Source organism: Mrakia frigida, assembly GCF_051309035.1.
Source record: "Mrakia frigida strain ATCC 22029 unplaced genomic scaffold BDY24scaffold_37, whole genome shotgun sequence".
Taxonomy (NCBI): Eukaryota; Fungi; Basidiomycota; class Tremellomycetes; order Cystofilobasidiales; family Mrakiaceae; genus Mrakia; species Mrakia frigida.
Genome location: NW_027481244.1, coordinates 16,664 through 29,123, shown reverse-complemented (window position 1 = coordinate 29,123; position 12,460 = coordinate 16,664). Strand labels below are relative to the sequence as shown.

The window sequence follows — 12,460 nt, the reverse complement described above, 5'->3', positions numbered from 1 at the left end:
AGAAGGTCATCAAACTCGAAAAGGAAATTCAAAGTCAAAGAAGGAATTTCGAGCTCAAAGCCTGCCTCCGTTCCCTTTCCCTTTCCTTTCTCTCAACCTCCACCCATCCGTTCCCTTCCTCAAAGTCCCAACAGATGTCTTCTCTAGAACCCTCTCCAGCACCCAACCAACCCTCTTTGTCCACCACCGTTCGATCAGACCATACGGCAGTAGAGCAGTCTCCACAAGAAGCAGCGGAGGGAACGACAACCAAAGGTGAGCTTCCTTCTTCCACCCACCAGCCCTCCTCCTTCTTGATCCGACCCCTCGCGAGGTCGTTCATGTTCGACCCTTCTCTCGAGACGTTCCGACGTGTTGAGGGAGAGATAGGGGGCAAAGCGATACCCCTTTCGGGCCTCAGAAACACAGCACCTCCCGAGAGAGGGTCAGGACCTCGGACGGCCTGCCTCACTTTCCGTCCTTCCCCCTTCTCCTTCTTTCCCTTGCAGCTCGCTGACCTCTGCCTACTTGTTCCACTTATCCAGCTTTGCTCAAGGGCCTGAGCTTCTTGGATCGTTTTCTGGCGGTCTTCGTGCTCCTCGCCATGATCCTCGGAGTCGTGTGAGCTCTCTTCTCAGATTTCGATCGACGCACCTCTCCTCCTTCCTTCTCTCCGTGCATGTACTCGCTTCAAACGTCGAGCTGACCTCCCCTCGGTCTCTCGCTCACTCTGCCAGCATCGGAAAATTCGCTCCCAACGTCAACGCTGTTCTGAATGGATCTACGCTCAAAGGAGTCTCGATTCGTGAGTTCTAAACCTCAGCACGTTCGCGTGAAGGAAGCTCAACGTCCAAGCTCAACAAAACTGATCTTCCCTTCCTTTCTTCCTTTGTTTGGATGAATCTCAGCCCTCGTCGTTGGACTTCTGGTTATGATGTGGCCTATCTTGACCAAAGGTGAGTCTACTTTTCTTTTGTCGCTCTCGATCCAACAAGAGTTGACCTTTCTCTTGCTCTCGTTCGCTCTCGTCTTCAGTTCAATACGAGAAACTCCCTCAGGTCTTCCAGACCAAGAAGATGTGGTACCAGATCGCCATCTCTCTCGTTCTCAACTGGATCGTAGGACCCTTCGTGAGTCACGCCTCTCCATAGTTTGTCCGACTCGAAAAGACGAAGACTGATCGTTCACTTCCTTCTTCTCTCCTCAGGTCATGCTCGCTATCGCCTGGGCTACGCTTCCTGATCTCCCTACCTACCGAACGGGAGTCATCATGGTTGGGCTTGCGAGATGTATCGCTATGGTCATGGTCAGTGCCAACTTCCCGTCGAACGAACCGGAGAGACGAAGCACATGGGCTGACCTCTCGACGCGTCGTCTTTCTCCCTCAGATCTGGAACCACCTCGCTGGAGGAGACGGAGACTACTGTGCCGTTCTCGTCATCATCAACTCGGTCCTTCAGATCATCCTCTACTCGCCCATGTCGCTGCTCTTCGTCAACGTTATCGGAGGAGAGGATAGCCTGAGGTTGGATTACGGAAACACTGCTCTCGCCGTCGTTATCGTGAGTCTTCTTCTCTTCTTCTGTATAAATCATCACAAGCTGATTATTAATATTTTTCTTAACGTTTCTCAGTACCTCGGAATCCCCCTCGCCGCAGGATTCGTGACTCGAGTCGTCTTCCGTCGGCTCCTCGGTCCCGCTCGATTCCAAACCCACTTCCTCCCATGGTTCGCTCCTTGGTCCCTCATCGGTCTCCTCTACATCATCATCATCATCTTCGCCGAGCAGGCTACTAGGATTCTCGACAACTTGGGTCCCACGTTCAGGGTTTTCGTTCCCAGTGAGTTTGAGAAGCTGACTCTTGTCGCGACGAGAAGCCATCTCCCGAGACTGACTTCCCTCCTTCTTTATTTCGCTCTTACTCCTCTCAGTGGTGCTCTACTTTTGCGTCATGTGGAGTGGAACCTTCTTCGGAGTCTGGTGGTTTGGAAGGAGAAACGGAGGCGACAAGTGGGGAGGATCCTACGAGCTTGCCGTAGTGCAATCCTTCACGGCAGCTTCGAACAACTTCGAGCTTGCTATTGCTGTTTGCATGTGAGTAACGTTTTCCGATTCTTTCGCGTCGCTCGCTCTCTCCGACGCTCAACTGACGCGTCGCTTCTCTCCCCTTTCCTCCTTCTCCAGCGCCATCTACGGAGTCGATTCCGATCAAGCTCTCGCCGCTACTATCGGACCTCTAGTAGAGGTTCCCGTGCTGCTCGCTCTCACCTGGGTGGCGCTGTACTTGAAGAGGAAGCTCGATTGGCGGGAGAGGGAGACGCTGGAGTCGTCGGAGGGCGGAGAGGTTGGGATCGCTGAGGAGAGGAAAGTGAACCTCAATGACGAGAAGAGCGCAAATATCTAGACTTCTTTCTCATCTATGTAGTTTAGTATAATCATTTCATGCCTACTTTGACGAACAGAGAAGATCGGAACCGTTTCTTTCGACGCGTCTTCTCCTGAGTCTCAGTCACAAGCTCTTTCGGAGCTTATCCTGAGGTAGATCGCTCAAAACCCCAAAGCGCATATACGCGCAGTAATCGGGAAGCAGCTTTTACTGGTCCAAACTGCCTTCATTCCAAGAAAGAGCGACGCAAGACACGAGTCATGAATCACAACCTGACAAGCGCACCCTCCTCCCCTCCGTACTTCTCCGCCCAAGCCTTGATACCACCGGTGAGAACGAGAGCCTTGCTTCCCGTCTCCTTCTTTGAATCCAAGAGGTCCTGGTACCAAGCTGCAAGAAAGGGAAGGAGGAGCGATCCATCAGCTCAGGCGGAGAGATATGCTTACCTCGAACGGCGGCTTCAGCGAAAGACATAGAAAGGGAAAGCTTACCAGCACATCTGGGACCTCGGCCGGCAGAAGAGCTGCAGTGAAAGATGACGAGAGGGATCCTGAGAAGGAGGAAGGAGATCAGATCTCGAACGAGAAGGCGGACGGATCCGTACGAGCAGCTCACTTGGAAAGCATAGGGTAGAGTGCTGGCAAGGTTTGGTAGAAGGTTTGAGCAGCAAGATTGACAGCTGAGGGGATGAAGTAGTCGTTTGGAGCCTTCGGTAGGATAGAGCGTGGAAGCGAAGTTGAGTCAGTCGATGGGAACGAGAACGTCGAGGTCATCACTTCTCCTTCTCCCTCCCTTCCTCCTCTGGAACTGACCTCGATATCTGTCCTTCGAACGTCAACCACAATCCAATCAACTCCTCCCTTGAGCTGACCTGCCTTCTCCTTCTCGAGAAAGGCGTGAAGCTCGTCGATGGAGAGTCCCGCGGGCTTCGAAACGGGCGAGGGGAGGTGAGCGAACCAAGAAGGAGGCTTGGGGAGAGCAGCTGCTACTTCGGTAGTCGTGGCTTTGGCGAGGAGGTTGGAAGCGGTTTGAAGAGTAGAGGTCATTCTGGAGTTTTACTGAGCGGGTGAGAGTTGGAAAGGAGAAGAGGGGAGGGCGGAAAAAAGAGGTGAGCTCAATCGTTCGAACTCGAGGTCAGCTTGAATTTGATGAACCGCTGGAACGTGTATAGGCTGAGCCTTTCCTCTGAGGAAAATCTTCCTCAGCTCAGGTTCCACGCCAAAGATGTCCTCGAGGATGAAGCTACGAGAAAGAAGGAAGGCAAAGATTGCGAACGAAAGGAGTCTGTCTCCGGAGGTGAGTCGAGAAAAGAGCGAGCAGGGGGATTGATATATATATAGAGATGCAACGATATAGAACAAAAAGATGAAAGTAGGGTGATAACAAATTCCGAGGGTCGTGCTAGGGATACAGGTTGCCGAAAACTGATGCAAAACGAGATGGAAGAAAGGAGACGCGTCGAAAATGCAAACGGGAGATGATCTTCCCTGCTCCCCCTCCCCTTCTTCCTCCCCGTCACCCCCAATGAGCCGAGCTCCATAGGTCTAGACTATCCTCTTTCCCCGCTTCGATCCACCCAGAACTCTCACTCGATCTCCCCGAGGAGAACTAGGAGCCCAAACACCTCCCTTGCTCGACCGGTCCTGATTCTCCTCGAAGCAGTCGTATCGGAACGTGGAGGGTTGGAAGGCGATCTTGGGGATGTCGGAGATGAAGATGGGAGAGGTTGGAGATGAGGACGTGGATGAGCCTGAGGAGACGGAGGACTGGCCGAAGGACGCGACCCGAATCGACGAGGGTCGACTAGCTGGAGGAGAGGAGGGCTGGGACGAGTCGAAGGTGGCTGGAGGAATGGGAGTAGGAGAGGAAGGGGTAGAAGTAGAAGTGGGTTCGTTCCAGGGGAAGGCGAGGGCGAGTCGAGAGACCGAACGTTGAAGAAGTCTTGATCCTCGTTGGAAAACGGATTCGACCTCGACGATCGGAGAGGGAGGAGGTCCGATTGAGGCCTGGGTCGGGGAGAAGATTCCAGTGGGTTCGAGGAGGAGATTGGGGAGAGGAATGGGAGTGGAAGCTTTGAGAGCTTCTGGTGAAGGAGGTGGAGGATCCTTTCGATGATCTCGAGGGAGGGAGGACTTGGACCGAGGAGGGGAGGAGGTCAAGTGAAGGAGGTGGATTGACGGTTTGGCCTTGAGGGAGGGGAGGGAAGTGATAGGTTGAGACTTCAGGGGCGACGGGAGTGAAGTAGGGGAGTTGTGGGAGTGATGAGGAAACGGGCAGTCGCGCTCTTCTGTTGGGGTGTTGGGACCGGATGTCGACACCGTGGACGCGGTGGTGGACCGAGAGAATATCCCCCGGCGTACAGCTACAACTTTCTTTCCCTTCAGACGCCTCGGAGCTAGAGTAAGGCCAAAAAAGAGACGAGTCAGCGACGAGTCGAAGACAAAACGCGAAAACGACTAACGCGACGAGACTCACCATCCAACAGGTCCCCTCCATCGCTGTAGATGACAGGACTTCCATCCACGAGTCGACTCGTTCGAATACCAGCCCTGCAGGCACTCTTTTCCTCTCCAGCAGCCACCTTCCCTCGCACCTTCTCTTCGGCGAGACGAGCTCGTTCTCCTGCTCCTCCGTCCCATCTCTCGTACTGGCCATCCGAAGGAAGTCCGACGACGGCGACTGACGCGTGACCGGAGAGTTCGAGTCTTTTTCTTGACTTCCAAACGAGCGAATCGGCGTGGGAGGAGTGAGGATCGAGGGAGGAGGACGAGGAGGTCGAAGGAGACGCGCCGATGAGGGAGATGGAGAGACCGAGGGCGATGCACCTGGCGAAGAGGGTTTCCGATGTTGAGAGAGGTGAAGAGTTGGAGGTGGGTTCCTTGAAGGCTGCAGACGAAGAGCCGGAGAAAAGGAGAGCGAGGAGGTAGGTAGAGTTGATCCGAGTTCGAACGCGAACCTGTTCGTCGTCGACTGAGTCGTCCGAGTCCTGCATCTTGACTATCCTGCTATCCAACCGCTGAATGACGATCCTCGATACCTCCCAAGTTGACCTCGATCCCTCCTTAGCCTTCGATCCTCCGAGAACGGCGACGGCGACTTCCTCATCCAGATCTTTCGACTTTCCTCCTCCCTTCACGAAGATCCCAACGAGGCACTCGGAGAGCTGCTCTAGATCCTTCTCGTCGTCTTCGTGAGCGTGGGACCGGGAGAGGATCGAGGTGATTCCAAAGAGGAGAGCGACGACGGCTCGGGTTGCCTCTGGTTTCGTCCGGACCGGTTTCGACGAAGAAGACGAGGAGGTCGAAGCGAGGGTAGAGGGACGAGGCGGGTTGAGGAGGAAGATGGCGACTCTGAGCGCAAATTTGGAATTGCTGGGCCGACTCGAGAGGACGGCGAGGAGGTATCGAAGGGAGGTTGAGAGGTCGGGAGAGAGGAGGGACTGCAGAATTTCGAGCAGAAAAGGAAAGTCTCGATCAGATCAGCACGACGGAAAGATCTGAGATCTGAAGATCACTACGTACAGGAAGATCTGCCTGAGTCTCGCCATCCTCGAGATACAGCGGCTCGTTCCGAGAGGTGGGGACCGATTTCGACGAGGAAGTTGGAGGGAAACGGGAGGAGGAGGAGGCTGGAGAGAGAGACGAAGTCGATCGGCTCATTGCAGGTCGGGAGGAGGTGGGAGTCTGAGAGTGGAAGAGGGAGGGCAGAGACGCAAAAAGAGGGAAGAACAGGAGTCAGGGCTGAGCTGATGTCGATTTTGACGACGACGTGGGGAAACAGAATGGAGGCGAGGGACGTGGAGCGCGCGCCGGGTGCGTTGGGTCTCTACCAGAAGGACAACAGAGAGGACGAGGATGTGAAGGATTTGTAGAAAGCGAGGAAGATGTAGGAGGAGGGAGCCGGGAGATGCGTCTCCTTTCTTCTGCGAGATGGAAGGGTTCGTAGGGAAAGGGGAGAGGGAGGGAGGAGAGGGCTGAAATCGTGGAACTTCAGGTCTCCCTTTCAATCCGTCTCCCTCTTTGTTTCTCCCATCGCTCTTGACGCAGACGATTCTATGCTCGAGAGCGTGCAAGGACTGGAAGGAATCGCACTTGCTCGAAAAAACCTCTGACCTGAACGGCCAAGGGCTTCAGAGAGGGACGATCCTCCTGCCCTTCCCGCTTATCTCCTCCCCTTCTCCTCTCCTCTCTTTTTCTCGATCCTTCCTCCCTCGATGCTGAATGAGAATGAAAATCTACTCACTGCAAGGTCTCGAGAAGTGGGCGAAGGAAGCAGAAAGACGCTGGATCGTTGGCTGGATGGATTTTCCCCGACGAGGAGGGAGGGAGGGAGGGAGGGAGGAGGGCGGCGGGGAGAGAGGAAGAGAGGGCCTTGAGTCCTATGGTCTACTGGAGTACTGGAGCTTGGGCTAGAGAAGAGAAGTGCGAGAGAGAGACACCTTCGGAATCCTCCTGATTCGTTGCCTGGTGGTGGTCGTGTGAGCTCAAGGAGGGAAAATTCATTCAGTCGACCTAAGTCCTCCTTCCCGACCTGTCTCTCCCCGCAACGAATCTCTTTCTGGCTCGCCACCAAGATCTTTTTTATCAAAGCAATCACGATCTCTGTGTTCGCTTGTTCGGCTTCGACCACGAACGTTCTCCCAGACGAGCTCTGGTTTTCTTCCCGTGAGTGGAAGGGAGGGAGAAAAAGGAAGAGAGGAAAACGAAGACGCGACGGGCTGGGTCGTCCCATCTCTCTTGCTCTTCTCCCTCTTCCTGCTCTGCCATCTTGCCCTCTCGTTTTCCCGCAGGTGCTAAGATTACTCGATGGCGTTTCTCTTCCCAAACAAGTAATACAGCAGCATCAAAAGCAACATCAGATTCGGTCTCTCGCTGAGAGACCGACGCGACTCGACCAAACTTTCTCGCCAGTACTTCAAGCCTGTTCAAGCAGTCCCCTTCCGACACCCAAGTCAAGAGGGGCTCTGCTCCGAGGTGCGACTTGGACTTGGGATGTACGAGTCGGCGAGATTGCAGAGCTAGCTCTGAAGGGGACGAGGAAGAGGAAGAGGTGAAGAGGAGGAAGTTTTCGAGTCGACATCACGTCGTTCCTTTCCTGTTCCCTCCCCTCGGGGTGGATTTTTCCATCATCTACCCTTTAAGAGCAGATAGATGACCACCTGTCGGATACTTCGGAATCTGGTGAGGAAGAGCGGTCGCGTCGCTGCGTTTGATTCCCAGATCTCTCAATCTCTCAATCGTCTCGCGAGCACGTTTCCACAGGTTGAAAAATAGTAGACAGAGATGCCTTGTCGTCGCACGCAGTACGCAAGGGAGAAAAACCAACAAAAGAACCCAGTGCGCACTCTTTAAACAGCCATCTCGACGGCCTTAGCAGCAGCCTCGTCCAGTCCATCTGTGCACACACAAGGAAGGCGATGAAGTCAGTTTGAGTCATCCGAAGGGGGAGAGAGAGCGCGTGGGGCGTTTGGATCGGGACTCACCGTAAGGGTAGATCTTCAAACCACTCTGCTTGATCATCTCCTTTGCCTCCTCCGCCTTGGTTCCCTGAAGACGAACGATCAGAGGGATGGTGAGCTCCAACTCCTTGGCGGCCTTGATGATACCCTCAGCGATAACGTCGCATCGCATGATTCCACCGACTGAGGGGAGAAGAACCAAGACGAGGAGGAGAGGATTGTAAGCGACGCGTCGAGAAGAGTGTTGCGTTCGAACGAAGAACAGAGAAGCAGGAGGGAAACGCACAGATGTTGACGAAAATGCTCTTGACTTTAGGCTCGGAAAGAACGATCTCGAAAGCCTTCTTGACGGCCTCAGCGGTAGCTCCTCCTCCGACGTCGAGGAAGTCTGGGGAGGGAAGGAGACGAAGGTCAGTTCTGGCTCGTTTCTTCGGACCGTCGACCGCTGGTTCTTCCGAGGAAAACGAGGAGTGACGACTCACTAGCAGGGTCTCCACCGTTGAGCTTGAGCACATCCATGGTGGCCATGGCGAGTCCAGCTCCGTTGACGAGGCATCCGATGTTTCCGTCGAGCTCTGCAAAAGTCGAACGCAAGAGAATGATCAGCTTCTATGATTCACTCCTTCGCAGACTGTCTTCCTGTCCATCGTCCCTCTTCCCATATCCCTTCCACCAAACACACTCCCTCTCGAGAACAAACGCGATAGATCGACCGGGGACTCACTGATGAAGTTCAATCCGTACTTGGCAGCGTCGACCTCTCCCTGATCCTCCTGAGACAGATCTCGAAGAGCGAAGATATCCTTCTGTCGGAACTCGGCGTTGTCGTCGAAACCGAACTTGGCGTCCATGCTGTAACACGAGTCCAAAACAAGACGAGACGAGGTCAGCTCAGAAACCTCGAGGTAGTCGCTCGTCTCGAAGAGGGAGGGAACAAGTTACGAACCAGAGGATGGTTCCATCGGCCAACTCTCCCAAGGGGTTGATCTCGATCTGGGTAGCGTCCTGGATCCATCGAGAGGCAAGAAGGAGGCAGAAGAGGAAGTCAGGTGAAGTTCGGCGGAGAGCGAGCTCAACTTTTCGACGCTCTCCTTCCGGACGCTGAGCAGCGAGATGAAACGTGGAACGAACCTTCTCCTTGAAGATCTTGTAGAGGTTCTGGAAAACCTCAGCGGCCTGCTTCCTGTGGGACCAAACCGACGCGGAGGAGGTCAGCTTCGGCTTTCCTTCTAGAACGCGAGTGAGGAAGCAGAGCTGGGGAGAGTGACGAACCTGGAAGCCTCAGACTCGATTCCAATCTTGACGGCAACGTCGTAAGCGTCCTTATCGGAGAGACCGTTGGCGTAAGAGATGGGGGTGGTGATGATGGCGGAAGGATCGGAGTGGGCAACCTCCTCGATGTTCATTCCTCTGTTTGATTCGAAGACGAGAGAGAGAGAAGCGAGAGGTCAGCTTGGTGCTTTCGATTCGTATGGCTCGAGGTCTCTAGAACGAGAAGAGCTCGAGCTAGCGTTCAAAGCTGAGGAAGAGGAGGAAAAGAAGAGGAAGGGAGGACGAACCCCTGAGCAGAAGCAACGAGAACGGGAGACTGAGAAGTTCGGTCGCAGAGAACGGCGACGTAGTACTCCTTCACGGGAGGAGTTCGCTCGGCGAGCATGACCTACAAACCAAAATCAAGGAAAAGGTCAGCGAAAGTCCAGGCCGTTCGAGATCTCGGAGGGACGAGGCGACGAAGGGAAGGGGAAGGAAGGTCTCTCGCCTCTCGCATGTCGTGAGGAACGAGTACTTACAGCCTTGCACAATCGTCCAGCAGCTCCAGTCTGCTTGGTGATAAGGTACTCGTTGAGCATCTTGGCAGCGTACTCCTTAGCCTGAGCGGGACTGTAGTCGAGGAAAGGGAAAAGAGGCTCGAGGTCAGCTCCCTTGTTTTCTCTCGCACGTTGTGCCTTCCTTCTCCTTCTCGGTTGCTGAGCCGGTCTCTTCCAACCGCCCCGAGGCAGCGATATAAATGTTCTCGTCGAGCTTGAGCATTTTTGGTGAGCAAGGAGGAGACAAGTGGGACGGCAGACTCACGAATCGACCATGTGAACTCCTCCCTGGAAACCACTCGAGAAGTGACCTTTTCCTCGTCCTCCAGCGAGAACCTGAGCCTTGATCACCAGGGAGTTCTGCTTGTCGCCTGTGAATCACGTCCGAGCAAAGCACCAAATGAAGAAAGGTCAACTTAAGCTCTTTGAAGGAGCAGAAGTTCAAGGGACCGAGGACGAGGAGGGAAGGAAGGAAGGGAGGAGTCGGACGTACCGAACGACTTAGCGACCTGCTCAGCCTCCTCGGGGGTGGTAGCGGCAACGGACTTGGGGGTGGCGATTCCGTACTATATTAGAGCGAAAGGAGAGAAAGAGAGGGCAAGGTCAGCGAAAAGAGAGAAGAGAGAGAGAGGAAGGGAGGGTGATTCGGCTATCTTGAACAGCGAACGAGCTCGAGGAAGAGCTGGGGAAGAAGGTAGGGAAGTTCAACGGAGGAGCCGTTGAGCGTCCATAGATGAAGTTGCTGATGAAGGAGAAATGGGAGAGGTGCTGGGAGGAGGGTGTATGCACGAGCAAAAGAGGTAGGTCGAACCAACGACGTCGAACCCATCTCTCTCTTCTCTCCGTCCCGTCCCCTTCCGAAAAAGATATACATCCCAGCTGCTCCCACGCTACCCATCTCCCATCCGAGCACTACACTGCTCGTCCTCCAAAAGCTCCGAGCTCAAGAAGGGGCAAAGGAGGCAGGGAAGGAGGGAAAGGGAGAAGCTGAACTGACCGAGTTGAGGAGCTTGACGGACTGGTACTCGTGAATGGAGAGCGACCTCTTAGCGACAACCGAAGACCTGGAAGAAGAGGAAGCGATTCGGGGGAGGAGGGACCGAGAGAACATGGCTGAGAAAAGAAGAAGAAGAGAGGGAGGGAAGAGAAGGTGATGGTTGAAGGGACTCAAGGAGGAGAGAGGAAACGAGTTTGCCCGTGATGGGTCGGAAATCGCTGGCTTTCATCGGAAAGGAGATGGTCGCGAGAAAGTTTTATCAAGTTCTTTCTGAGGGGCCTGTTGTGACAGCCAGCTTCTATAGGTCTTCAATAATCTCCTCATCCAAAAATGATCCCTGCAGAACGGACGGAAAAGCGTGACCCCCCAGCTCTCCAAAATCTCAGCCCTCGACTTCTTGTTCTCTCCTCCAACGACGAGGAGCACGACGACTCTTTACTTTCTCCTTCTCCTTTGTTCTTCAAGGGAGGACGGCTGGTCTACTGTATCCCTGTCTCTGCACTCCTCTTCTCTTTCGGGAGGGGAGGTTGGACGTCCTTGTCAGAAGGAAATAAAAGATCGCCTTGAGTCCGAAACGGCTTCATTCTCGTGCTAGTGACGGAATTAGGCTGAGCTACATACCTACTAGTATATTCCTCGATGCTATCGTCTTTGTTCTTGTCTTGCTTTGACGCTTCGAAAGAGAGAGGCGAGGAGGAGGGAGGAGACGTGAGGAGGGAGGAGGGAGGAGGGAGGAGAAATTGAGCTCGAGAGCTTTCTTCCCTCTAACTTCTTCCCTCCTGCTTCACCTTCTAATCCAAAGTACTTCAAAGATGGAACATGACAAGGCCTTAGTATTCTGTAGTCCATCCCATCTGTTGCGAGAGGAACCTTTCTCGAGGGAGGCTACAAGAAACGAACAAGACCAACGAGAGCTGCTCCCTCCTCTCCTCCGCCCTTCCTTCCCTCCCATCTCCCTTCGCTGCTACCCCTTGCCCCTTTTCCCCACCTCAATCCCTCCGTCTTCTTCTTGTCCTCGCCACGTCCATTCTCGGATGCTGGTCACTCAGCACACCAGCCCAGAGGGGAGGTATCGACGTTCTGATCTGCTTCGTTTCTCGCTCTCTGACGGAACTCCCCTCCCTTCTCTACTCCATCATCAAAAACTCACCGACCGCACCGCCGCTGAGAACCTGGTAGTAAGTCGTAGTCATCGTCACTCTCAACTTCGCCTGAACATCGTCAAACTTGATTCTCCTCCTCTCGTCCTTCCCCTCCGTCTCGAGCCTCAACGAGACGCTCCCTTGGACGACATCGGAGCCGGGGAAGACTCGAGTTCGGGAGTCTGGAAACGAGGGGGTGATGAGTTTGGGAGAAGAGGAGAACATGCTTTGCTGAAGAAGATGGCTGAAAGTGGTGGTTGAGGGAAGAGGGAGGGGGAAAGAGAGGGGGAGGCAAGGCGGCTATTGAAGTTTCACAGCTCTTTGTCGTGAGTCACCCAGATTAGCAGCTCCTTGATAGAAAGAGTTTTGTTTTGTTGCAGCCTTCGTCGAGATGATGGGAACAACGGCATCGCATAGACTTATTGAGGAATCTACAGCACCGCGACGAGCTCAGCCCTCCCTTCCTCCTCCCTCCTCCTCCTTCGACAATCTCGTCATTCCGCCTCGAGCTGCTTCTGGATACCCTGTGATGATTCGAGTCCCTGAAGGCACAGGTGCTTTTCGGCGTAGGTGGGGATGGGTTCAGACAGAAGAAAAAGGCGAGACCTCGCTGGTTCTCGTGTCACGGCTTGAGGGAGGAAAGGGAGAGTCGGTCGAGCTCATTTGAGTTGACGCCAAACGACCAGCA

General features: G+C 54.2%; 5 protein-coding genes across 5 annotated transcripts; 2 read left to right on the top strand and 3 right to left on the bottom strand.

The window, feature by feature from the left end:
* Window positions 1-102: 102 nt before the first annotated feature.
* On the top strand, window positions 103-2,520 carry BDY24DRAFT_401065 (arsenic resistance protein). The gene is made up of 10 exons (XM_076642041.1): window positions 103-255; window positions 525-600; window positions 717-784; window positions 888-935; window positions 1,015-1,109; window positions 1,187-1,285; window positions 1,368-1,541; window positions 1,614-1,821; window positions 1,913-2,075; window positions 2,166-2,520. The coding sequence occupies exons 1-10, from the start codon at window positions 135-137 to the stop codon at window positions 2,383-2,385; spliced, it is 1,272 nt and encodes a 423-aa protein (XP_076493158.1). The 5' UTR covers window positions 103-134; the 3' UTR covers window positions 2,386-2,520.
* A 112-nt stretch (window positions 2,521-2,632) lies between these two features.
* On the bottom strand, window positions 2,633-3,413 carry BDY24DRAFT_344543 (uncharacterized protein; the record flags this gene model as incomplete). The annotated part of the gene is made up of 4 exons (XM_076637558.1): window positions 2,633-2,757; window positions 2,859-2,917; window positions 2,983-3,074; window positions 3,180-3,413. The coding sequence occupies 4 exons, from the start codon at window positions 3,411-3,413 to the stop codon at window positions 2,633-2,635; spliced, it is 510 nt and encodes a 169-aa protein (XP_076493157.1).
* A 255-nt stretch (window positions 3,414-3,668) lies between these two features.
* On the bottom strand, window positions 3,669-6,277 carry BDY24DRAFT_189213 (uncharacterized protein). The gene is made up of 3 exons (XM_076636389.1): window positions 5,889-6,277; window positions 4,843-5,806; window positions 3,669-4,762 (listed from the first exon to the last, which is right to left on the bottom strand). The coding sequence occupies exons 1-3, from the start codon at window positions 6,024-6,026 to the stop codon at window positions 3,912-3,914; spliced, it is 1,953 nt and encodes a 650-aa protein (XP_076493156.1). The 5' UTR covers window positions 6,027-6,277; the 3' UTR covers window positions 3,669-3,911.
* Window positions 6,278-7,611: 1,334 nt separating this feature from the next.
* LSC2 (succinate--CoA ligase (GDP-forming) subunit beta) lies at window positions 7,612-10,850 on the bottom strand. Its single transcript, XM_076636388.1, has 13 exons — window positions 10,631-10,850; window positions 10,127-10,199; window positions 9,899-10,004; window positions 9,616-9,706; window positions 9,385-9,485; window positions 9,098-9,235; window positions 8,957-9,008; window positions 8,772-8,830; window positions 8,550-8,677; window positions 8,308-8,400; window positions 8,112-8,213; window positions 7,850-8,008; window positions 7,612-7,761 (listed from the first exon to the last, which is right to left on the bottom strand). Exons 1-13 carry the CDS (start codon window positions 10,742-10,744, stop codon window positions 7,715-7,717), a joined length of 1,263 nt encoding a protein of 420 aa, XP_076493155.1. The 5' UTR covers window positions 10,745-10,850; the 3' UTR covers window positions 7,612-7,714.
* A 488-nt stretch (window positions 10,851-11,338) lies between these two features.
* Window positions 11,339-12,036, top strand: BDY24DRAFT_401058 (uncharacterized protein; the record flags this gene model as incomplete). The annotated part of the gene is made up of 1 exon (XM_076642040.1): window positions 11,339-12,036. The coding sequence occupies exon 1, from the start codon at window positions 11,443-11,445 to the stop codon at window positions 12,031-12,033; it is 591 nt and encodes a 196-aa protein (XP_076493154.1). The 5' UTR covers window positions 11,339-11,442.
* Window positions 12,037-12,460: the final 424 nt, after the last annotated feature.